The sequence below is a fragment of the Misgurnus anguillicaudatus genome, chromosome 4 (genome assembly GCF_027580225.2).
Source record: "Misgurnus anguillicaudatus chromosome 4, ASM2758022v2, whole genome shotgun sequence".
NCBI lineage: Eukaryota > Metazoa > Chordata > Actinopteri > Cypriniformes > Cobitidae > Misgurnus > Misgurnus anguillicaudatus.
Window position 1 is genome coordinate 6,472,797 of NC_073340.2, and position 26,365 is coordinate 6,499,161.

Sequence of the window (26,365 nt, forward strand, 5' to 3'; positions counted from 1 at the left end):
ACCCCCACCCCACATTCCAAAACATTATCACCTGACCGTCATGCAGAAAACAGATATTTGAGCAAACAAAGCCCAGGCAAGATAACAGGACCAGCTAAGAATATTTTATAAACAATAAGATACAAATAGTTTCAAATATAAGTAGGCTATATAAATACTTTCAAATTCTCAAATAAATTATTGATTTCCTATAAACTTATTTAATCATCTTAAAACTTTGATTAAAACTCAAAATAGACATTTAACATCAATATTATATTTTGTTGCTACAAAAAATGATTAAAAAAGTAAATTTTTAACAGTTTAGAAAAACAGCAAATTCATGTAATGTGCAAGGTGCACAGGTACATTTTGTCACCCTTCAGACCCAACGTTGTAAAACTACAACATTGATATAACAAGCTTAAAATCTTATATAATCAAAACATTCAGTTGTATCTTAAAATCTGCATGATCTAGACACACAACTAATCACAGAAAAAAATATTTTAGGCATTTTACTTACATGATTGTTGATTTATTTTGTTGAGTAAAAAGGTTATGTTCCTCACGGCAGTTTTGCAGGTTTTGTAAGTTCACGGCCAGAAAAGCAAACCTATTTACAAAGTCTACCATTCAAAATCATTGCAGGGTCAAATATTAGGACTTTTTAAGTTGTGTAAATGTGGTTTTAAAGAGAAAAAAACATGTACAGTTATACTTTATTAGATTTTAAACTGATGTTGTAATATTGCAACCGAGCGTTTTACAGGGTTAGATCTGTTACTTAACTTGTCAAGATGAAACAATGAAAGGTTTTAAATTATGTCGAACTTCTTTTTTTAGTTGGAAGACTGGAAGAGCGTGAAGCTGAATTAAAGAAAGAGTACAATGCCCTCCATCAGAGACACACAGAGGTAAAAACCACCACACATTTATCCTCTCTGGAGATGACATTTACTTTCTTTTCTGAGTGTGCCAGCGTGAAAGGTGTTTTTGCATGTGTAAAGCTGTCTTTTGCAGCTGTTACCAAACAATAATATAGATGTCATGACGGTTTGGTCAAACAAGCTGCTTTGATATCACAATGGCTGTGTATTTGTCCTTTATTTTGACTTGCAGATGATCCACAGTTATATGGACCACTTGGAACGGACCAAATATCAGCAGCTGACGGGGGAGACCACAGAAACTGGAGCTCAGAGCAGAATTAAGTAAGATGATTTTCGTATTCATTGTGTGCTTTCTGATTCATCTAGAAATACTTTATTAAAAAAAAAATTATCCACATACACAGTTAAACACTCTTCGATAAACCAATTTCTGTGTGTATAGTTAGTACATTTTGCAGTAATTGTTTAAGATTTCCATCTCAGTTCCCTTTATTTTGCTAGACTTCTGGATTTCATCACTACAAACACTCCCACATGTACAGTACGCATACAGCCGCTGTGAGCATCTCCTAATGTAGATCTGCAGTGTGTATCTCAGCTTAGTGTAGAGGGATGAGACGGAGAATCGTCTGGGTGATGTCAGTGAAAACAGATGCAGTAACATCACAGTGATTCTGTAATAGAGTGACAGTGTAAAAATGGAGACTCATACACAACACACAACACAGGCTGGTTTCCCAAGCATGTGTGATTTCCAAAAGGGTTTTAATTGCATTTTTATGCGTGGTTATCTTAAATCTCCTGTGTTGTGAGCAAATCATGTGATGCTTGTGATGGACGTAGCTGAGAGTTTATAGATGGATTGGAGTGTTCTGCTTGAGAGGATTATGGGATTAGTTTGTAAATGTGAGTTTTATCAGATCAAACTATTTCGAAAAACAGAAACATTATAGTTTAAAATTTTGTTTTTTGCCAAATTAAATGAATTCAGACAATTACACTGACAATCAATGACTTTCCCAAAAAAAAAAACGGTTGTTTGTTCAAGCAGTTATTAAACCCCACAGTTAAGCCTGATTTATACTGCGTTGGTTGTACCTATGCCGTACCATTTACGCAGGAGGCTACGCATTTGTTTTAATTTTTGTGTCATTGTCTGCATCGACATGCAGACTGCTAGTAGGTGGGTCAAGGGCAAGTTCATGGTTTAACCCACAGTATTAAAGCAAAAGTGGAAGAAGCAGCAGACTATGCATAGGCTACATCGTACACTCCACACAGAATTATGAATTGGGCTTTATGTTTAAAGGTTAAGTGCCCTCTAGCTGCCAGCAGCATATTACCACTAGGGATGGGCGATATCTTATCGTTTGCGATATACCGCCAAAATGTATCCTCGCGATGAAACTCTGTCGCCTCACGATAACAACGATAAATATAGTTGATGGGATAGTTTGTGCGCCCCTAATTCACTGTTCACATGCTGAGTGAAAACAAACATGGCGGAAGGCGGACGAGAGGCTGAGGAGGTGCTTGTTGTTATTACCATGAATTTACCAGAATGAATTTACCAGTAAATACGAAAATGTGCTTTTCACACATTCAGTGACGTTACGTCTTTTTACCAGTAAGACATCATTCACACATATCAAAATACCAGGAAACTCGGAGAAAAAGCGGAAGTTACCTGTGGGGCGCGGCCGGTGCGCTCAGTGTTGTATTTGTAAACAATGGCGGGTTATGACTTAATATCCATGGCCCGTATTTGGTTGTTTACACATCTGTGGCAAACGCTGACGGTCGCGAAGTTGCTCGTGACCAAACAACATTGCGTTAGGCGGCGTCAAATGGAACCTGCGTTTTCACATTAGGCTTCACAGAGGAGCGAGGTAAAGTTGGTTCTAGGTTTGATATTCGCTGCATATCCGCCTAGGCTGCTTTAGGGGCCGTCTGCAAACCACAGAGGGTGTGCTAAGGACGTCGGCAATATGGCAAATAGATGGTAAGCTGTTTGAAACCACTTTGCTGAAGAAACGTGGCTGTTAACTTCAGGTGTGCTCAACTTTTAACTCTTTCCCCGCCATTGACGAGATATCTCGTCAATCAAAAGAAAACGCTTCCCCGCAATGACGAGTATTTCCGTCTTTCCGCAATACCGCTATTATCCACTAGGTGGCGCACTTCCGCAACTTTTTAAAACCGGAAGTATTGCCCTATGGCAAGCTGCTGCATGTCCGTGTCTGTTTTAAAGATCGCTCTGAATGGGATCTCTATGAAAGGTCACAAAAATGGAATTATCTCTGCTTTTTGCTCAAAATTTGGTGTTTTTGCAGAAACCTACCCATATTCAAAGGCTGATTACAAAAGAATCACTGAAAGTAGGATGAAACGTTTTTTTTTTTGTTTGACAGCAGAGGGTCTGTTCTTTCATTTGGTATATTTTATGTTTATATATTTGAAGAAGAACATTTTCTGGAAGGCATTAAACTTTTGTGAAAATCATGAAAAACGCTGGCGCTGGCTGGCAACTTTTTTAAAAAACGCTGGCGGTGAAAGAGTTAAGCAGCACATGTAAACAGTGCAGGGGTAAACGCGTCATCTATATAAAAAAAAAAACGTTCTGATTGGCCCGAAGCTGTCAGCGCGGTCTGACGTCGTCTGTTCTAAATGCGGGTAATCCTATATTTTTTGTTCACAAATAGCACTTACCAGTAAATTACTGTTAATCTTACAACCTGTCTTACTGGTAAATTGGGAGTACTGATTTACCTGAAAGGTTCTGTGTACACATTACCTGTTAACTGCAAATTACCAGTAAAGACTGTATGTGTGAAAGGGACTATTGACTGTTCCACACTAAACTTATTTGCTTTATCAGGTTACTTTAACTCTTTCACCGCCAGCATTTTTTTTTAAAAGTTGCCAGCCAGCGCCAGCGTTTTTCATGATTTTCACCAAAGTTTAATGCCTTCCAGAAAATTTTCTTCTTCAGATATATAAACATACAATATACCAAATGAAAGAACAGACCCTCTGCTTTCAAACAAAAAAAACGTTTCATCCTACCTCTAGTAGTTCTTTTGTAATCAGCTTTTGAATATGGGTAGGTTTCTGCAAAAACACCACATTTTGAGCAAAAAGCTGAGATAATTCCATGTTTGTGACGGACTTTTCATAGAGATCCCATTCAGAGCGATCTTTAAAACAGACACGGACATGCAGCAGCTTGCCATAGGGCAATACTTCCGGGTTTAAAAAGTTGCAGAAGGGCGCCACCTTGTGGATAATAGCGGTATTGCGGAAAGACAGAAAATCTGGTCATTGGCGGGGTAGCGTTTTCTCTTAATTGACGAGATATCTCGTCAATGGCGGGGAAAGAGTTAACATGTTTATTACTTTATCAGGGTTTATTTGCAGTTGTACTCTGTTGTAATGTTGAAACACATCTAAAGACATTGCTACTTTTCCTGTTTGCACTATTTTTGCACCATGAGAGTATAAATAAATACAGAATCTGTGTTTACATTTTAAACTTGTAATTGATTTGAATTATTATTGTGTAATTGTTGTTGTGTGATGTTTTTCAGCACAGTCACTGGAACACAACTTAAAGGAATAGTCTACTCATTTTCAATATTAAAATATGTTATTACCTTAACTAAGAATTGTTGATACATCCCTCTATCATCTGTGTGCGTGCACGTAAGCGCTGGAGCTTCTTTCTAAGCGGATTTAAAAGAGGAACTATATTTTATGGCGTAATAGCACTTTTGGGAGTACTTCGACTCGCCTGAAAAGTCCGCTCCCCTTCTCACTCTCATAATGGGAGAGGGAGGGTGTTACTGCGCCGAGTCGAAGTACTCCCAAAAGTGCTATTACGCCATAAAATATAGTTCCTCTTTTAAATCTGCTTAGAAAAGCGCTACGTTTTATTTTGTACCACCAAACTTGCTCGTATAACTACTCGTCTTAAATAGGAAAAACGTTGATGTGTTTGGTCACTTCTAACTTTATCTCTAAATGGTACCATTGAATGAATGGGGCTAAGCTAAATGCTATCGAAACGTCGCAGCGCGCTCCAGCGCTTACGTGCACGCACACAGATGATAGAGGGATGTATCAACAATTCTTAGTTAAGGTAATAACATATTTTAATATTGAAAATGAGTAGACTATTCCTTTAAACATAACGTAATCTGATATTTTACAGAAGTGAATAATTTATCGTCATATATTTATCGTCACCGCAACAAACAACTGAAATTACCGTGAAAATTTTTTAAGGCCATATCGCCCATCCCTAATAATCATGTATAGTGACATTATAACGACCAATGTTATGAAATAATGCAACATACACAATTAACTTTGTCATGGCATTTTGTAATGTTTACATTACAATAAAAGAACACAAATGAAATGATACAGTAGACAATAGACTACAGACTGTTTACTTGTGATTTAGCTGCAATCATGTAAAAACGTTATAAGCCAGCAAACGCGGTACTTTATTATTATATGCACTCTACACTTGGAATAAACTTCTTATTATCCTATTACCATCATCTGTAGTTTAGTAGACTATGCAGTAGCCTAATATTTATATGAAATTGTGAAACATTACCTGGTCATTATTTTCGGAGGTGTACTGGAGTGGGAAATTACGACAGTTGCAAGTATTCTCCAGTGACTCTAGGGGTCGCTGTTTGACAAAAACGAAAATGCATAGAGCGGCTTTAAGAAAACAGTCACGCAGGGTTCTAATATAATAGATTCATTACATTATTTGCTCAAAATGAATAGTGTAAAGTGTAATATAAATACAATTAATCCTAGTTTATATTGAAAATCATACACGTCAGCATTGCAAAACTATACAGGTGAACATTTCACCTGCTGCCAGTAGAGGCGCTAATTTAGTAAACTCTTCTGTGCTTCTAAATTAGTTTGAATGGGGAAAAGGGACAAACAACCTAAACAGTTGAATGGGTTAGACGATAGGTTGTTAACAATTAAATGTATTTTTTAGACATTATTACCACAACATGTTATTTTCTTTCCTAACACTAATTTGCAAGTAAAAAGTGCTTCATACTGTGCACTGGACTAGAAAAGTCATTTTTTCGTTTCAGTTAATTGCCATAATGATGGCTAAGTAGTACTGACATATTTTTAACCTTGTAAAATACAATAGATTTTTACTTTCACTAGTTCAAAGTCAGGCATTCATATACTTGATGGCTAATAGCACGTGGATTGGCCTTTTGTGCCCAGGTGACAAGCCTGAGTTTGTGTTTGTAGTTTAAGTTACCCTTCTGTGCACTCTCTCTCTCTCTCTCTCTCTCTTTCCCACAACCAATCAGCTGTGGGAGCAAAGCAGGATAAACCATATAGAAGTAGCCTTTGAATCTGCTGTTAGGGAGGGAGAGCTTACTATCGCACGGATGTGAGCTGTTCATTAAGCATCAGAACGAGAAGCAGATCACAACGAGAGCACACTGAAACAAGACAACACAGGGACAGACGGCTGCTGTAAAGCTGGTTGTCATAGTGGATGATGACACAGCATTAAGAGGCTGCAGAGCTCCAGATTCTCACTGCGTGGCGGTGTTGATGGGACTGTTTTTGCGTGCCAGGGGGCGGCGGGCAGCCTGCAGCGCGTGGCGGCAGCCATGAATCCAGGATGCATGCTGCTGTTTGTCTTTGGCTTCGTGGGGGGAGCGGTGGTCATCAACTCTGCTGTGCTGGTCTCTCTCTCCGTGTTACTGTTGGTGCATTATTCTGTCTCCAACGGCTTGCCAGCCATCACACACTCCCTCCCTCGGATCAGCAGGTACGCAGGGAAAACATCAGCGTGCGTGTGTGTTTGAAGATATTTGGATAGTATAGTTTCATGCAACATATAATGTGCTGAGTTTGAAAGCTCTTTGTAGTCTTATCGTCTTGGCTTGTTTATTTGCAGACTGCGTCGCACCCCATCATATCTTGACTTCTGTCTGCTTTGATCCTCCTAATGTTCAGTTTCAGTTTCCTAAATGTTTGTCAATCTGTTTTTTGAGTTTAGGGATGTCATACGTGGATGTTTTTATCTGCTCTTATCATCACGTGTCTGTTACTCTATTGACTGAGGTCTCACTGGTGTAGTAAACAAGAGCAGTGATGTGTCAGGGGATGCTGCGGCAGAGACAGTGGTGAAGCTAGATTAATTTTTGTGTCGTCTCTCTTTAAAAGATTATCATTTTTAATGTACTTTGTACTAGTGCAGTGTTATTGTTTCATTCTGACTGTGCTATTTTTCTGTAAGGATGTGTTGATCCTATTTTAAACTTAATACAGTGTTTACTTATGTTGGCACTATTCCCTGTGCTAGAGCTACATACATATGGAGCTAAACACCTTTGTTAGCTTCTTTTCAATAGGATTTGGGATGTTTAACTGGTTTTACAGCAGTGGTGTTGTTTATTAAGGTGATTACATAGCAGAGTAAATTGAACTTGATACTTCCTCTGAATTTGATATGTGTGTGTTCTTAAAAGCTGCATATATGCAAAAAGAAGCAACTTTAAAGGTGCCATGTGTTCATGTTTCCCGTGTTAAAAAAAAAGTATTTTTCACACAATTTACTTATATTTATATTGCTGTTTTCACTGTCCTAAAACTGGGCTAATGTCTTCCTTATTCTATGAAGTCCCTCCTTCAGAAATACGTAATTTTGATTGTGTAGCTGGTCCAGTGTGTTTTGATTTGACAGTAGTTTAGCGCACGTTGTCCGGAAAGGTCATGCCAGATTGAGGAAGCTGTTGTCAGCAAAGGTCAAACAAAGCGGATTTGAATCCGGGATGAAAATAACAGCGTCTCGATGGCATGGTGACAAAATCACTGAACTAGCACAAACTCTTCCTGTTCTCCTTGGAAGCGCAACAAGGTCACCCCTTTTTTGCCGTATTCCTGTAGCGTATGTTTTCAATTGTTTGCAATAGAAGCGCCCTGCTTTTCAAAAACGCAACAGCTGCCATTTTTCCTGTTTTTTTCACCCCCAGCGATGAGCACCTAGAATTGAAAAATGTTTAAGGGGGCATGCACACCAAAACTTTTTAACGTGGCTGAAAACGCCCAGCGGACGCCGACTATCAGCTTTATTTCAGCCGACTGCCAGCTTTCTTCAGCTGAGCATTTTGGTTGCTGTGATACTTCTGCGTTGTTTATCAGTTGTTGTACGATGCGGCGATTGGTTGTTGTGATGTTTGTCCCGACCCTCCTCAACTGTGATTGAACGGCCGTGTGAGAACTGACATTGATGAGCTGAGCTTTTCACCCAAAAGTTTATATTTTTCAACTCTCAGAAAAAACGCTGCACTTCCATTGGAACAATTGAAAACATACGCCGGCCACCAGCGTAAAAGCTTTGGTGTGCACGCCCCCTTACTTTGGGTAAAACGCTTAGCTTCTCAATGTCATTTTTCACTCAGCTGTCCAATCACAGTGGAGGAGGGGAGGGACAAATACCACAACAACCAACCGGCGCATCGTACAACGACTGATAAACAAAACAGAAGTATCATAGCAACCAAAGCACTTAGCTCAAGAAACACTTGCAAGCGTCCACAGTCGGCGTTCTCCTGGCATTTCAGTTGTGTTTAAACCGAGGGAAGCCGATGAAGCCAATACGGAAGTTACTCAAGCTGCAATTCATTGACTGGCTGGTAGAGGCTAGCTCCAAAAGGGAGTCAATTCCCATAGACCTCCATGTTAATATGCAACTTTACAGTAGAAAATAATATGTTTACAGCCTGGTACAAAAAGAGCTTTTGATCTCTATAGCTTATTTGCCCTTCATGACAACTGTGAGGCGGGTGACTTTTTTTGTTCGTCATCCGTTTAAATTATATTTAAGCAATATCGCTCTCGGAGTCGTGTGCTATAGCTCTGTATCATCACGGCTGTGATTGCCTCGGGCACTCGGCCTACGGCCTCGTGCCTCTGGCCTAGTCGCGGCCGTGATGATGTGGAGCTGTGTCGCACGACTCCGAGAGCGATATTGCTTTTATACAACAGTTCGACGGCACACGTTTGAAAAATGAAAACTAGAAAACAACAACGGAGTTATTTTAAAAGCCTCTTTGTTTGAGAACTACTTCTTCCGCCACGGATTTGAGGGCTGCCAGAATGACAGGTAACACTTTCGGCTGCTTTGAATCTCATAATAACTCAATGGAGGGATAGGCGTTTCTTTATATTAACGTTTCTTGGTCACAAAGTGTAGTTTTAAGATTAGTTCAGTCGAGAATATATATTTATTATATTTAAATCTACAGTCGATTAGTAAAGATAGCGCCTGTTTGAACGTTTGCTTAGTGAGATTCGGTACGTATGAGAACCAAAGCATGAGCGGACGTCAGTGTTCACTCGCCCCGCTGACCACCGCCCTCTCTGGGCTACATCTCTGACAGGGATTCCCTGGCTCTGATATTCGCCTTGTTTGTTTTTGATGGTCAAAATGAGATCAAATCAGCAGTATTTGGTGTCATGATAAAACTATTGCTTGTTTTCTTATTCATATTTAGTGTCTTTTGTGTTGTTATTGTTTTGGCGCGAGGTAAAAGTTAATAAAACTATACTTATATAATGTTACTGTTGGTTTACCATTTACTCTTAACGCGATACGAGCACTCGATTATTATTAAACTTTGTTCTTGTCAGTACTATATAAAACTGTTTTTTTATAAGTGTCAGAGAGATGTTTTTACATGCTGCTTATAAATATATCAGTGGCGATATTCTCATAACATGTTTTAATAGTCACGTCGCGATTAAATAAATGATCAATGTCCACATTTAAAAGCTGCGGTGCTTACCTGCAGTTCCACTGTGTTTTCGCATTCTGATAAGAGATATAGCTCCAGAAGACAAACCGAGTGTTTACATTCCTCTTGCCAATTGTCCACACGATGTGACAAGACATTAATCCCATTAAGTTTAACGTAACATCCAAGAGCGCTGATCTTTGACAGAATAATAACTTCCGATTGGGGATTCACAGACTGATTTATGAGCTAGTGAACTAATGAGACACACAGAGAGTGTTTAAAAACAGCACGTCTGTGTTTTTCCATTCAGAGATGAGCCTGTTTAGGACCTCCATTCACTAGGTGGCGGAATGATACGAAAGGTGAAGCGGTTACAGTGCCGTTATCAGGACAATATCGCATAGCTCTTAGCCAATCAGATTGGAGAACCCGAAAGAACTGTTGTATAATGAGCCTTAAACTTCTGTATAATTAAGGGCGTGGACTTGAGTGACGGGTGAACTGCCACTGCTATCACTAGAGTCGAGCTAGGTGAGCGTGGTTTCAGCTACCAGTCACCTCAGCTTCACCCATGTCCCGCCTCTTTACCCATTTTCGGTTATCTGCGAGTGATTCGCAGTGACGCATGGCCAAGATGCCAACACCTACTTTAAGCTTCAAAAACGATCTTCACAAACCAATGGGTGACGTCACAGACACTACGTCCATATTTTTTATAGTCTATGGTCAGGGCTATCCAAATCTTACCCTGGAGGGACGAAGCACTACAGAGTTTAGCTCCAACCCTAATCAAACTTACCCACCTGTGATTGTCTAGTGATCATAAAGACCTTGATTAGCTTGCTCAGGTGCGTTTGATCAGTGTTGGAGCTAAACTCTGCAGTGCTCTTGCCCTCCAGGGTAAGATTTGAATAGCCCTGGTTTTAACACTTTGGTGTATTTGCCACTAAAGGTAAAATGGTACCCTCATGCTGGGTAAATATTGGACAGAGCACACTGCTGGATTATTATAACCCATGGTTGCGTAACAACAACCCAACATTTGGTAATTTTTAATAGGGATGCTCCGATCAATGCCGATCTCCACTAAAAATACGTGGCCAATCACTATTCTGAAACTGACAGCCGATCTTATTCACAGCCATTTCATGTACTACGGCTTTTGATCAGTAAGTCCTTATTGATCTAAAATCACTGTTAGTTTGAGTCGTTTATAACATGCATTTGAAAAAGCAACACTCGTCAAACATAATCATTATACATATTCTTTATTATCATGAAAATACCTGAAAAGGTTTGAAGAACAGCAATATAAATATATCCTTAAGCCATTTCCTGAAGCTGCATGTTATCATAGCTGCGTGTGTATAGTTCTTCGTCTACAGCACATTTTGAGTTTCTGCACGATAGCGCCCTCTGGCTTTTGGATGTAGCGGCATTTCGCCGTAATTCATTGAGAAACATAGCAAGCATTATCGGTCGATCGATCGGAGCATCCCTAATTTTTAACCTAGCATGTGTTCTGTCCAATATTTACCCAGCATGGGTTAAAACAACCCAGCCATTTTAGAGTGTGTATAGTGCATTTATTTTTAAGAGTGCAGTTAGGCAATAGTAGTCAAATATCCATTTAAAGTATATGATATGCTAACATTACTAGTAGCCTATGTAATGAAAATGATTGAGATCAACAATTTTAATTAGTAATTAATTTTATAGTTAATTAACTATTTAAATGTGAAACTGATACTGACTCAAGAAAGTAGCTTTGTTTAGTTCATCTCAAGCTTAAATGAATGATGTAACTCTTTCGATTAAAGTTTAAATTAACTTTTTAATGAACTTTTAGTTTCACCCCACTTTGTTTGACTGGCAGTGTGTGTTCTCTTACACATGTATTTACACAAGCTTTTCGCCATCAGCAAGGGTGTAAACTTCAGAGAGACGATGGACCTGGTAGAAATGTATACTCCTCACAATGTAATGAAAATATAGCATAATTTACTAGTCTTAAATCTTCATGTTGCACTGTATCATGCTGACCTATCATTCATGTCCTCTCTTTTATTATTACTTAAAGGAATAGTCTACTCATTTTCAATATTAAAATATGTTATTACCTTAACTAAGAATTGTTGATACATCCCTCTATCATCTGTGTGCGTGCACGTAAGCGCTGGAGCGCGCTGCGACACTTCGATAGCATTTAGGTTAGCCCCATTCATTCAATGGTACCATTTAGAGATAAAGTTAGAAGTGACCAAACACACATAAACGTTTTTCCTATTTAAGACGAGTAGTTATACGAGCAAGTTTGGTTGTACAAAATAAAACGTAGCGCTTTTCTAAGCTGATTTAAAAGAGGAACTATATTGTATGGCGTAATAGCACTTTTGGGAGTACTTCGACTCGGCGCAGTAACACCCTCCCTCTCCCATTATGAGAGTGAGAAGGGGAGCGGACTTTTCAGGCGAGTCGAAGTACTCCCAAAAGTGCTATTACGCCATAAAATATAGTTCCTCTTTTAAATCCGCTTAGAAAAGCGCTACGTTTTATTTTGTACCACCAAACTTGCTCGTATAACTACTCGTCTTGAATAGGAAAAACGTTGATGTGTTTGGTCACTTCTAACTTTATCTCTAAATGGTACCATTGAATGAATGGGGCTAAGCTAAATGCTATCGAAGCGTCGCAGCGCGCTCCAGCGCTTACTTGCACGCACACAGATGATAGAGGGATGTATCAACAATTCTTAGTTAAGGTAATAACATATTTTAATATTGAAAATGAGTAGACTATTCCTTTAACATCAGTCACTGCTGTGCACTAACAGAATGACTTTTGATTGACTACATTGATTTTTTTTCTTCTTCAATTTTTATAGCCACTGTCTTGCTTTATATTTAATTGTTTACTTTCAGAAATTCAGTTCTTGTTTCGAAGCTGTGTTTACAAAAGTAAGCATTTTCCTTACTATACAGTGAGGTCTGAATAGAGCAGATTTGGTCACTTTGTACAGAATGTGCAGTCAGCAGGTTCAGGGCTCTGAATGCAACTACTGCAGTGCTATGACAACCAGACAGGAGGAGGTGCTTGCTAAGGCATGCTCAATTTTTATTGTTTATACTTTTGCCAAAAACACTTTTTAGTATTTTTGTAGTATGGCAGGCAATACATGACCAAAAAATTCCACAGACATACACAGAAAATGAGACTCATAGATATTTAGGGATCATAATGTTATACTTACTGTACATTTAAAATTATTTGTAAAGAATTACTGTAGGCAAGGTGGGACGTTTTGGTTAGGGCCAATCATTAAAGCCCCTGTAAAATCAGATATTAAATGTGTTCTGAGTTTGGCACACCACAGACAAATGTAAAAAGAAATAAAAAAAGCAAAGTAAATAAAATAAATTATTAAAATCTTGAAAATATCGGCTGGATTTTCTGCTCTTAAGACACCATTTTAACCCTGCCCAAATAATCCTGAACACATAAATGGTGAAAAACTGTTTAAAAATGTAGCACTGATTTACAGGGTTAAATCGTTACAGTCTTGTTGGTGTGTTTCAGCAATACATTTCTAACACACACTCTATACACCCTTACAACACTAAAAAACCTAATTAGATTTATGTGCAATCCATAATGTTTTCCTTAATGTTTCTGTGTGCTCCCAGGAAGGACCGTCCTGTCTCTCTGGGGATTTTTTCATTACCAGGAAGTGATGTGATGTCCCCTGATCTGCGTCGAGAAACTGTGGATACTCCAGGGACGGACACGTGTAGATACAACAATCTCAGCCACCCGCGCTCCAACACCAGCCTGAAGGTGATTAGGACATGCACCAATATTCAATTGCTCCTTACATTTATTTCTTTATTTATTTATTTATTTATTTACTTATTACATGTATTTGGTGTCATTTCTAAACATAAACCTGTTTAAAAACGTTTGGTTCAGGCTGTTCCCCGCTTTCCTTGCATAAGAGCATAGGTTTGGGGGAATAAAGGCGATGACGACATGGATAGTTTTTATTAGGAAAGCTTTCCCTGTCTGAATGGATCTGGGGTCAGAACGTGTGTTAAAGAAGCACTGCCAGCAGGGAGGAAGTTCTTTGAGAGGAAAGCTGTATCTTCTGTCTTGCATGCTTAAACAGAGGTCCACTAGGGCAAAGAGCCAAACAAACAGGCAGTTGCTGTTCTCGGGTCAGTTCTGTAATGTCGAGCAGACTTTACAAAGCTCTGGAACCTTCTGTTTCACATAGAGACTCACGCCATTAGGCCCCTTCATGCATATTCATGCCAACCCAGTAATCATTTGCTGTCAGCCTCTTTCTACCATGTTCTCAAACCTGTGATCTCAAGACTCAAGAGAAACAAACCGTCCTTCTCATGTGCTTCCTAAATGAATATGAATATCTGTGAGTTCACAGTTAGACTGCAGAGTTGGCGTATTTAAGGGGCTGTTTATTACATGACACGTTTTCAAACATAAACACGAAAGTTTTTTTCAGTGTGCCTATTCACAGCATTTTAGGGTCTTGAAAATGCAGACTTTTGAAGACGGGTTTCAAAGTGCAGGTTTTTGATAATAACACCTTGTCGTCTCTGCGTAAACTACGTAAACGTGATTCCGTGATAACGGTGACGTCATGCGCATGTGTTAAGTTAGTTTGTAGGCATACACACAAGTGACCAAACCAACAATGGCAGCGTATAACACTTCTCCAACAAAGTTTACAAAATGTTGGTGCTATACAGTCCAGGGTTATTTGTAGTAATAATAAACTCATCAACCGTCTAAACAAAACTGATCTTGATTGTTTGTATTTATAAGGTAAATTTAGTTGTCTTTGCGGATCCATAAAAATTGGATCTTTTTGCCCGCGTTAAAAAAACTTTGTTGTGTAAACATAGTCTAAATCTTTTTTTGTGGTGTGCCTTTGCAAGACCTACTGTGATTTTGTCTAAGACTTGCCTCTTAGTACAGTATAACTGACCTTGAAGCCTTTCTGTGAGTGTCCCTGATGCAGGCAGACATTTATGGAGGATACAGATCAGTTTTCAGCTAAAAAGCAAGGTAGTAAGGAAAATGTTTTACAGTGCTGGAGCCCAAAAGTGTGTGATGGTCATGTAAATGATTAAAACCACAAACCTTCTAGAGCAGTGGCTCTCAAACTGGGGTCCACAAGATGGTGCCAGGGGGCCCCAGTTCTATGACATTTTATAAATACATTCATAAGGAATGCACCATACACAAGGGGGGCCGCACGCGGAAAAAGTTTGAGAACCACTGTTCTAGAGCACTTTTTGTTTACTTAAAAAAAAATGCTGTTACTTTATTCACCCTCAGGCCATCCAAGATGTTGGTGACATTTTTTCTTCAGTAGATTTTTAGTTAAAACTATGGTCCTTGAAAATTCACAGTTCGCTTCTGGGCATCACTGCCACTTATTAGACTGGATGTCAGTTAAGCGAGACACCAGTTTAAGTAGGTGGTGGTAATGCACCAGAAGCTGGTTTGCCAACCACCAATAAACACAAGAAGCTCATGCTTTTGTGAATATATACTGGAACATTTGCTGAAGGCTTTGGATTACATTGTTGTAAAAAATGTCATGCACAGACTCATCCCGTCACTTCATAAGAACTCATTATATCATTAGGAGCTGCATTATTATTTTGTGACTCGATCAATAAAAATGCCAACAAGTGATTGACTGCTATACAAAAAATTTTATCATCACCTTACTAGGGCTGTCACTTTTAAAAAAAAAATCAAATTCGAACGGATATCGAATATCATGCAATGTATCCGAATATATTCGAATATCTAGGTGCCCCCCGCGCATCAAAAAAACGTAATGGACGTAATGGAGAAGTTATTAACAGTGACAGTCATAAACATGGCTGTCTGCATTACTTTTTTTACTTAATGTTTGAAACAGCAGGTTATCAACTTCTGAATAACAACGACTCAGAACAGGTGACAACTTGAACAGCTGCAGGAGTAAGGCATACAGCCAAGCCCAAACGAAATCCGCGCCCGCAGATTTCGGCGGAAAACTCCGCTGAATTCCGCGGATATAATGCCCTTCATTGACAAGCACACATGTCCCGCGCTTGAGCCTGTTTGTGAGAAGAAATCTCATTGACAACAAGCACACATACATAGACTATCTCGCGCGTTTGTGAGCCGTCATAGACAAGTGCATTATCTCTGCGCGTGCTGTTTGCTTGACCGTTTTTAATGATAGATAGCGCAAACCCTTTGACACTTGAGATGAAATTAAACTAACCGCTTAAGCAGATTTCACTTGACTCTGTCGTCTGTGTGACGCGCGACAGTCAGCACATGATCATTTAAAATCCGTTTACAAGACAAATGCTGTTGTTGTTTAATATAAAGTTTACATTGCGTTGTAAAAATGATGAAATTATCTTCATACATGCTAATTTTATAATGCGAACGTATTAACACAAGCTTTATATTCTGCTATAATATTTAACACTATAAACAAAAATGTAATTTTATATACAAACTAAAATTCTATCTTGAAATGCACATTAGGTTCATGTTGGTCCAATTTGATTCCCTCTCTTGCGCACAGTTGCCTTCGGTCTCACTCTCAGCCTCCTTCCTATTATGAGGTGTTACTGTAAAAAATGCGCTAAACATGGCATTTTAAAACCGGATGGTTTATTTATAGTTCGAATACGGATATGTCACGTCATGTTCGAATGCATATTCGAATATCGAATAAAAAGTGACAGCCCTAATCCTTACCTTACCAATCTGTTACGTTCTGCTCAAGCCACTCTGGTAAAGTTGATCGATCCGCTTGGTCATCTCCATTTTCTGGATCAGATTCGGTAGTAAAGGTGATATTTAGAGCTGCAAATTTCGACTATTTTTTCAACCGATTAGTCTATCGATTATTTTTTCGATTAATCGAATAGTCTAAAGATTTTTTTTACAAATAATAAATGTAACATCTGCTATTAATGCCAACATTTTATTGAAGCATTTTCTCAATTAAACAAATACACAAACAGTGCCAGTGCCAAGGAAAATATAACAAATCACATAAAAACAAGTCCAACATTAATTCAGCCTAACATAAACAGTGCAAAAGGGGCATTATTCACCTTAAACAAATAAAATATATTAATATTAAAGAAGTAAAATAAAAATAAATCAAACTGAATAATAACTCCTTATTAATATAAAAACATGTCCCGCTCTTTATTGTTCCAGCCCTAGTGCTAATTATAAACTAATGTAGAGTCATCATTAACTACAAAATGACTCACATGAAATCATTGTTTATTAATACATTAACTAAAAAACATGTCATGTTGTACTCAATGATGACTCTTCATTAGTTTATGATTAGCACATGCATTTACTCAGCATTAGTTCAGACTGAAGTAAAAATAAGTTCATTGTGATTCATGAACCCTTATTATAAAATGTAACCATTATATTATTACTGTGAATATTATTACTATCAGTAGTAACGTTACTGCATTCTCATTTAGCATCAACTTTAACATTTAACTTTTCTTAAGTCTCGGGTAAATACAAATTTAGTTAGCATGATCTTCTAATATTTTATAAACGGCGTTTACGCTGCTGTTACTTTAAATAAACGCATGTCAGGAATACCTAACGAGACGAGCTTTTATAATATCTGCGCACATAGCAAAAAAATAAGCTATGGGAACTCCGCGCTGCCAGCTGGCTTTCAGTGCACGCGGGCACACGCCTATCTCAGTGTAACACAGTAACTTATTATTTCATAACTTCTTAATATAAAAAGTTAAACATGTCCCGCTCTTTATTTACTGTTTTAACATACTGCCCAGACGCGATGCATGTCGTGTCTGTCAGGCGTCTCGCAGCTCATATTAAACTAAGATGTAAACACAGCTGTATTAAGCACCATATATGCCTGCATTGATTCTATTGTTGTATAACAACTTACTGTAAAAATTCAAATACTTACGCTGCCGTCGCGTCATTCTGAGGTCGGAGAGCTCCAGGTTGTTTCTTTTAAGATGATCATGCACAGATGTTGCGCTGCTGTGGTATGCCATTTCAGTTTTACACAGTATGTGTTTTATTTGGTCTCTGCTTAAAGTATGCCCACACTTTTGATCACGTTCTGGCTGTTTGGTATAACACTTGTATTATCCGGTCGGAGCTGAAGCCGCCTTCATTTGCAAACGTAAACAATGCGACGCATCGACGCATTTCCGGCAAATCGACGTAATTACGTAATCGACGTAATCGACTACGTCGACGCGTCGTTCCAGCCCTAGTGATATTAATTCCTGTCAGTATTGCATTGTGAGCTAATCTTCAAAACATGGTAGGGTGCGTCACATTTCCATCTGACGTCAGAGTTATTCAGGCCAATCACAACTTACAGATTAGCTGGTCAATCGGGGTAACTGCGCTTTTCAGATCGATGAGCTTTGTACCAAATCAGAGCTTAGGGATATCTGGATCAACAAAAATGTACAATATGTGGAGAATAATGTGTTTTTTGAACCATAAACCACGCAAACACATTGTATTACACCAAATACACAAAATAACATTGTTTTTTAGCAATGAAATAGGTGCTCTTTAACTCATTCCACGCCATGCTTTTTTTGAAAAGTTGCCACCAGCATTTTTTTCGTGATTTTCACAAAAGTTTAACAAAATGCTTTCCAGAAAAATTTTCTTCTAAAAATATATAAACATACAAATATATCAAATGAAAGAGCAAACCTTCTGCTTTCAAACAAACAAAACGGGAAAAAACATTTCATCCTATCTTTATTTTTTTCTTTGCTTATAAACTCTTAAATATGGATATTTTTCATCAAAAATAAAAAATATTGAGCAAAAAGCTGAAATAATTGCATTTTTGTGAAGGAATTTTGTTTGAGGATTCAGAACGATTATCAAAAAAACAAAACAAAATAAATTTGCTTCAGTTTTTTTATAAATTGGGTAAATGTTATTACAGATTACCATAAAAACTCATCAGGAACACGTTTTTCAGGCAAATGTTTCTCTTAATTGATGAGATAACTCATCAATGGCGGGGAAAGAGTTAAGCATCTTGCTTACATGGATGAGCAAAGCATAATAGGTAATTTTGCGTCTTGTGAAAAAGGTGGAGAACCGAGGCATTTAATAATAATATAGGTTCTTGAAAGTTTGGTACTAAATTCACATGCATGCAGAGATTATTCATTTAGGCAATTCTTGGGAAAGTATCTGATTAGCCTGAATCACCACCAAAGTGAGTTTTAAATGTAATGCACTTGTATACTTGCAATAGTTGCTGAATAGCAGAAATTTGCTGAAAGTCTTGCCTGAACTTATTTTTGCAGTGTGGTGTCAAGAAAGAGACTTTGAATGAGGAAGTTTTGAAAGAAAGTAGGAGAAGGAGTTCTGAGATGTACAGTCTGTTTGCACTCTTGCTTTGAAAGAGAAATAAAATTGCATGTGTCATTATCTGACCCCTTTAGAGCCAGTGTTGAGTCATCATGTTCCCAGTAGCACAAAGGCTTCATCACATTTCCCATGGGGTGATACAGAGTGGCTCTTGTGTGCTGTGTGACTCTGCAGATCTCTCCATATCATCCTCTAGACTTCATTATGTGCTCAGCGTTGCTTCAGCAGCCCTCTGACAGAGATGAGAAAACTAGGCCATGACTTGATGTCAGCCTCTCCTCAGGTTAAATGGCTCAGAACTGCCACACTGAGTGATGGTGGGCAAATGCTGCCATGGCAACCAGAGAGAGTTTGGGAGCATCTTGCAAACAGGGTTTTGTGTCTGTGTTGTGTGCATATGTCAGGGTGACAGTAAAGTACAGACTGCTTTGAAGTTTGGCCTTTGTTCTGTTTACAGTGAATGCTTTAATCCATTTTTCTCATGCAAGGTGACACCGGCTCTTCCTGTGAATTTGTTTATCTTCCATAACAAACACATTTTTAATAAGGGGTTAATGAGATTCACCAGGTGCTGTTTGGAAAGTCACATTAATAAAAAATCAGATTATATTTCAGAGAGCTTAAGGGCAACTGCCTTAGAGATGTGCCACACAAATATATTGCAGTTGTTTGCCCATTTACTAGACTTAAAGGTGACATATCACAAAAATCTGACTTTTTCCATGTTTAAATGCTATAATTGAGTCCCCAGTGCTTCTATTTACCTAGAAAATGTAAAAAAGATCAACCCAGTAACTTAGTTTTGGTAAATCATTCTCTGCAAGCATGTAAAAAAAATAGGTCATATGTCAATCAGAACTATCTAACCACGACACTGCCATTTAGTGCAGAGATCAACTCATTTGCATTTGGACACAACCAAAAACAGCACATTTTTTATCAAACCTACAAAATGGCAATTTTAATATGTTATAATAAATTATTACACGGCTCTCTGGAATGCTTGATTCTGATTGGTCAGTTGAGACATTTGTAGGTTCGTTCTTTTCAAATAATAACCGCTCCAAAATAATAACGCATAGCCGGACTTGTACGAGTAAAATCGCTCCGCACAAATAAAGATCAATAAAGATTGCTGTTTGGCGCCATCTTGTGACAAACACTGGACAACCACGACAAGACACAGAGAGCTTACTGAGACTGAACTTGACAAAATAGAGCATGACAGCTACGAAGCTAACACGCAAAAAAATACAGAATGGGCATTAAAACTTCTCAAAGACTGGCTAAAAGAGAAAAAATGGAGACAGACAAGTATGAAGCAGAGGATCTTAATAAGGTATTACGATCATTTTATGCATCTGTGCAACGTTTCGCGGAAGGATAAACATGTTAATTTAAAACAAATATGCCAATAAAACATTTCAAATTCAAATTCATGTCCGGTTTTTTTCTTATGTGACAAGTAGCCGTGTAATAAGCGGGATAATGTAGAGGCAGCCGGTAGTTATTGGGAAATAAGCCCCTTCAGTGTGATACAAGACCCTCCGCTTCGCGTCGGGTCCTGATCACACTGTCGGGGCTTATTTCCCAATAACTACCGGCTGCCTCTACATTATCCCTTACTTATCTATATGGCATTTTAGCTAAAACTTTACATAGATACTCTGGGGGCACCAAAGATTTATTTGACATTTATAAAAATTCTTGTGAAATGTCCCCTTTAACTGTTTTCCGGACAGTGTTTTTTTTTTTTTAAAGTCACCAGCTTTTTTCATGATTTTTACAAAAGTTGAAAGCCTTCCAGAAAATATTCTTCTTAAAATATATAAACATACAATATTTCAATTGAAAGAACAGATGCTTTCAAACAAAAAATAGTTTCATCCTACCTTCATTAGTTCTCTTTTATCACCTCTCAAATATGGGTAGGTTTCTTCAAAAATTTTGAGCAAAAAGCTGAGATAATTGTATTTTTGTAAAGAATTTTTGATAGAGATCAGATTCAGAGCGATCCTCAAAACTTGCACGGACATACAGCGGTTTGCCCTAGGGCGATACTTCCGGGTTTTATAAGTTGTGAAAGAGTCCCACCTGGTGGATAATAGCAGTTTTGCGGAAATACTCGTCATTGGCAGGGAAGCGTTTTCTCTTAATTGACGAGTTAACTCGTCAATGGCAGGGAAAGAGTTAAACTAGCATCACTATATACCAAATAATATAGCCCTTTAGACCAGCAAGCAGACGAAAAACTGTTACGATTTTTATTATAAATATGATATTTAATGTTAGGTCAGAAAGATGCACAATGTAGGTATGATGAAAACATTTTTAAAAACCCCAAAGCTCAAAATGTATCACATAACTAGACAAAGCAGACATTCTCATATACAAAGATACCTGGATTGTAAAAATCCGTTGAGGTTGAGAAAGTTATGATATTTTTAATATTAGAAATCAGAGGAAAAAGTTATATATGGATGTCTATGGAATGTGTGTGAGCGAAAATGCTGCTTATTCACATGTTTTTGCTTGTAACTTTCTCATTTTATCAAATATTTGCATGAAAATTTAACAGAAGGTAGAATTTTGTTAGTTCTTTCAAAATTAAAGTATGAACAAATACTGTTTTAGTCGGAATGGGCATCAAACTTTAGTTGGAATGGGCATCAGACCCATGATAACCATGGTTTTTAGAACGATGCCTGCAGTGGACGTTCTGACATGACGTTCACTGTTGTCTATTACCATAAATGTAATATTCAAATTTCCGCGATTTATATAAATACAAAAGATATATTTTGTGGTCCACCTACCTTTCATTAGTGTCCAGACTTTAGTGAAAGCACACCGACCGGTTGAAAGTGACAAAAATTTTCAAACAGTTGCTGTGAACTAAAAACATCTCCCGGTTAAAAGCTCAAAATATCAAATGTTTCCGGTGGTCGGGACTTGAAATATTTATTGTCGTATTTAGTGAAAACATACTACAACCATGTGACGAGGATTGGATATAGCATGAGACGCGTTGTAAACGTCCCGTGCGGGCATAAAACAGTGTTTATGCCTGAAAATTTCGATGGGCGTGCCCGCGATGTCAGCATTGCTACACAATGCATGTGGATAAAAACACAGACCAGACAGATATTATGAAAATATCAAAAAAGTTAAAATGACAGTGGAAATACAAAAAAATATAAAGCATTGAGGTTTGACTTTAAAAGTTAGTCTATGACTTCTAAAGAATGTTTACTGGAGTTCACAGTAACAACAAATACACAATTACACACTAAAAAAGTCTCAACAACCATTACATATAACCTCATAGATCAGGTTTAAATTCAATATAAATTTTATGTTACATTAACTTTTTGAATTTCAACTTGTTTTTCTACGTTTTGGCAACTTATCACAAGTCATAACTTTAAAAAGTAGCTTCAATTGACTTGCAAAACCAAATTGTTTTAACTTCATGCTGCATTTTTGTATTTTGTAGTTACACTTTAATCTGAATTTGACATTATACGTCTGTGTTATGGACTGGTGTGATTTATTTTTATACAATTGCAAAGCAGTGCCCATCAACCATCTATAGTAGCTTGGTGCATTATAAAAACAGAAGAAAGGGGGCAGTGCTGTGCTGCTTGCATGTGTCTGACTGTACATTTCTTTCTGGGCAGCTAGAGGAAGATAAGTCCCTCAGGAGAGGGCAAGGTAAGAGTTCACATGAGAATTTGGAAACCCCGTGGACCAACACCAGTCAGGTAGCCCTCTCCGTTAGTCTGCCATGGCAAGCGCAATGCAGTGTAGTGTCTTCAGTCGGCTTGTCACCACGCCTCACCGTTTTGTGTTGATATTAGAAGTGCTTATAACTCATAGTTCACAAACTGCTGCATGCAACCACAAATATTTACAATAGTCAATATTCCTGAAAGCATAGTCGTGGTTGCAATCAGCATGTGTGTGGTTGATTTTGTTTACGTGCATTGTCGCTTATGCTATATTTTAAATAATATTCCAGGTCATTTTAATTTAAATATGAAGTGTTTGTTCGTTGCACCACCTTGAGGGGGTCACACAAAAAAACATTTGTGTATTTGAGTTAAAAATACCTGTTTTTTGCTTTTATGTACTATGGGAAAAATGTTTGAAATAGTTTGGAAACTGTCATAATTTGCTGATATATTACACACTTTAAGATTAAGTTGATTAAAATGACCTGGATTATTTCGCAAAGTTGTTATTAGAGCATTAAATTCATGTGCTTTCTCATTGTATTAGTTTATATCAATTATTATTCAAATATAACCTCAGTCTAATCAATAAAAATGTTCTGTATTTTTAGGTTCTGATGGACTTTTCAAATGTTTATACCATTTTTAAAGTCAGTAGATTTTGATAACGCCTGCATAGTAATGGTGCATTCACACCAGCCGCTGTAGAGGCGGCAAAAACGCGCTATTTGTGCGTAGTTGGACACTTGAACATTTGAATTTACTCGCTTCATTTGCGTGTGAAATTCGAGTCATTCGAGACATTCACGTGGATATTCGCGTCATGGGAGGGGCTTCTGCTACTCTGCTGAGACTCCGCTCACTTCCTGTAATCACGTCACTACTACAGCAAGGTCCTGATTGGTTAACGCGGCACGGAAATCCGCAAAAGTTCAGATTTTTCAAGTCGCCCGTTTCCCGCAGCAACGCTCAATATGCGTGGGGCGCTCAATTTGCGAGGAATCGCGTCTTTGCGTTGACTTAACATGTAAATCACTCGCGCTTGCCGCCTCTACCGCGCCTGGTGTGAACCCTGCATAGCACGTTAAGGATCATGTGTGTTAGAGATGATTGATTTTCTTAAATTAGGCATGGTAACTCTTTAGTGTTTTTTTTTTTGTTACTAAAAACCCAACAAATTAATTTTACAAAATAAAATTAATTCCAAATAAATTTGCTAAAAATATCTTTTTTTTAGCCTATAGCCCAAGAGAAATGTTTAAAAGCATGGTGTGCAGAGCACGAGTGTTGGCTTTTTGTACTTAAACCATTGTGTCTTTATGATTAATGTGAACTGCGCTCAGTCTACTGTAAGTTGGCCCATGTGTTCTCTTGCTGAGAATTAAAAACAAATGTTAATATATGATGGTCTGTCACGGTTTATTTACTGCCACCTGAATTTGTTTTCAGGATGAACTTTCTGATGCCAGTATGGGAGGTTCCAAGTCCACCACAGCCATGTCCACAGGAACATCAGACGTTGCCATGGCATCAGTGGACCCGCCCCGGACGGAGGAGGCAGAGGGTTTGAACAGAAACCTGGATTCAAGCAGCGCTAAGCCAGATAGCAGTAAAAACATCAGATCACAGGATGCTTTGACAAAACAGATGTCATCTACAGGTGACTCCTCACTGTAGAGATATATTGTATACATTTGTTACCCTGGACCAAATTCACGCAGGTGACTATAGTATGTCCAAAATGTCCATATTTGGGTGGGAGAAAAATGCACAGTTTTTGAGTCTGTACCTTTAAATGCAAATTAACTACTGCTCCTCATTCCCTTACCTGAAAAACAGTGAGCATTTTAGTTTAAATAGATCTGATAGCTGTGAATACAGACTGAAACAATCTTAATATTAGGAGATGGCAGACAGTGTACAACTCGCTGAGGGTGGAAACTATGGTAATACAGGACTGTCAGTCAGTGCCTGTGGGATGGGCTTTGTCATTGTGATGTCACATTAATAAGAGAATCAAAACAGCATGTCTAATGAGACCGCTTTGGTTTAATGGGGACTAAAAATGCAATTAGTCTTTTTTAATTGTATGGTGGTTGTGTTCACACCCAGGATTTTGCATAATGGTGCCCTTTAAAAAAAATTTTTTTTTAAACAATATTCTTGCACTACAATGCTCTCACATGTGCATCATTTTAGGCAAATTTTACTGATCCATTCATTTTCTGTCTCAGGTCAAAGCGAGAGTGCAGAGAGATCAGAGGTGCAGGCGATCATAGAGTCCACACCAGAACTGGACATGGACCTTAGTGGATGCAAAGGGTCCAGGTACTCCACCCTGATTCAATCATGCGTATACAGTTTTTGTTATCAATTTGACCTATTACAGGTCAATAGCAGCTTTCATTTGTTTACTGTCAAAGTTTAAAGATAAGGAGCAGCTCCATACCAAACCCACTCACTGTGTATTTCGTCTAGAAGTTATTAGCAGGATACATTTCTTTCTCTATGTTGGTCTCCATCTCTCCAGCACTCCTACTAAAGGAATAGAGAACATGGCCTTTGACCGTAACACTGACTCTCTGTTTGAGGAGCTCTCGTCGGCAGGAAATGATCTCATAGGAGATGTGGATGAAGGTGCTGATCTGCTGGGTAAGTTTCAATTAGCCAGGTCTCAGATGGGCAACGGTGATGTTTTCTGCCATTACAGTACACTACTGGTTAAGTGGGATTTGCAAAACAAATGATTTAAAAAAAAAAAGTAATCGACAAGTTGGTTGGGTCATTGTTTACTATATGCCGTGTAGCATCAGTGGCCTTTAATGTTTTTGTCTAGTTCAACGGTGGATTGGTGTCTGTGTAGTGAGTAAGATATCAATGTACGCATTTTCCATCCATAGTTCAATGGTGTCCACCAAAGCATTTAAATGTGACTGAAAATGCCAACTTTGGTCGTTTCTTTAGTTGACCTCATTGGTTGCTATTATACTTTTGTTTTATCAGTCGTTGTACGATGCGCTTGTCGGTTGGTGTAGTATTTGTTCCCATTGCACTATAACCTTGTTAACTGTTAAGCATGCATCTTATGTTGTTGAATGGATGTCTTCACTGTTACCATCACTATTCACTAACATTCAAAGTCCAGTCTGTCTAATCATGCTGTTTTCCTCCATGTGTCGTTCTTGGTCTTTTCTTTCGTCCAGACGAGTACTCTGGTGTGTATGTTTACACTGTTTCTCATTTTATCCTCTCATTGTCTTACAATAAATATGTTGTGTTTTAATTTCATTCCTTATTGATTGTGTCACTTTGTCACTTAGTAATCTTTTCTTTGTTCTTTGGTTCGCATGGCAATTTTAGATCTTAATATTTTTGGTAAGAGTCATTTCCTGCTTTTCTATTTTGGTGTTTTTGTTCTTTTAAGTATTTTGTCTTGGTGATGGCAGCATTTTTTGGGGTCTACAGAGGTCTGCATAAGTATCTGTGTACA

The 26,365-nt window shown here is 38.1% G+C and overlaps 1 protein-coding gene across 4 annotated transcripts in view; it reads left to right on the forward strand.

The window, feature by feature from the left end:
* Window positions 1-26,365, forward strand: part of spag9b (sperm associated antigen 9b) — a 70,677-nt gene that overhangs the window by 24,680 nt on the left and 19,632 nt on the right. Inside the window, exons 3-9 of one of the 4 annotated variants that reach the window (XM_055175616.2) lie at window positions 826-896; window positions 1,102-1,193; window positions 13,363-13,513; window positions 22,822-22,905; window positions 24,325-24,535; window positions 25,110-25,203; window positions 25,406-25,527. In XM_055175616.2, coding sequence (XP_055031591.2) covers window positions 826-896; window positions 1,102-1,193; window positions 13,363-13,513; window positions 22,822-22,905; window positions 24,325-24,535; window positions 25,110-25,203; window positions 25,406-25,527 — 825 coding nt within the window. Of the gene's footprint in view, window positions 1-825; window positions 897-1,101; window positions 1,194-6,279; window positions 6,706-13,362; window positions 13,514-22,821; window positions 22,906-24,324; window positions 24,536-25,109; window positions 25,204-25,405; window positions 25,528-26,365 lie in introns of those variants that run through there. The other 3 variants (XM_055175617.2, XM_055175618.2, XM_055175619.2) reach the window with 3 other exon arrangements.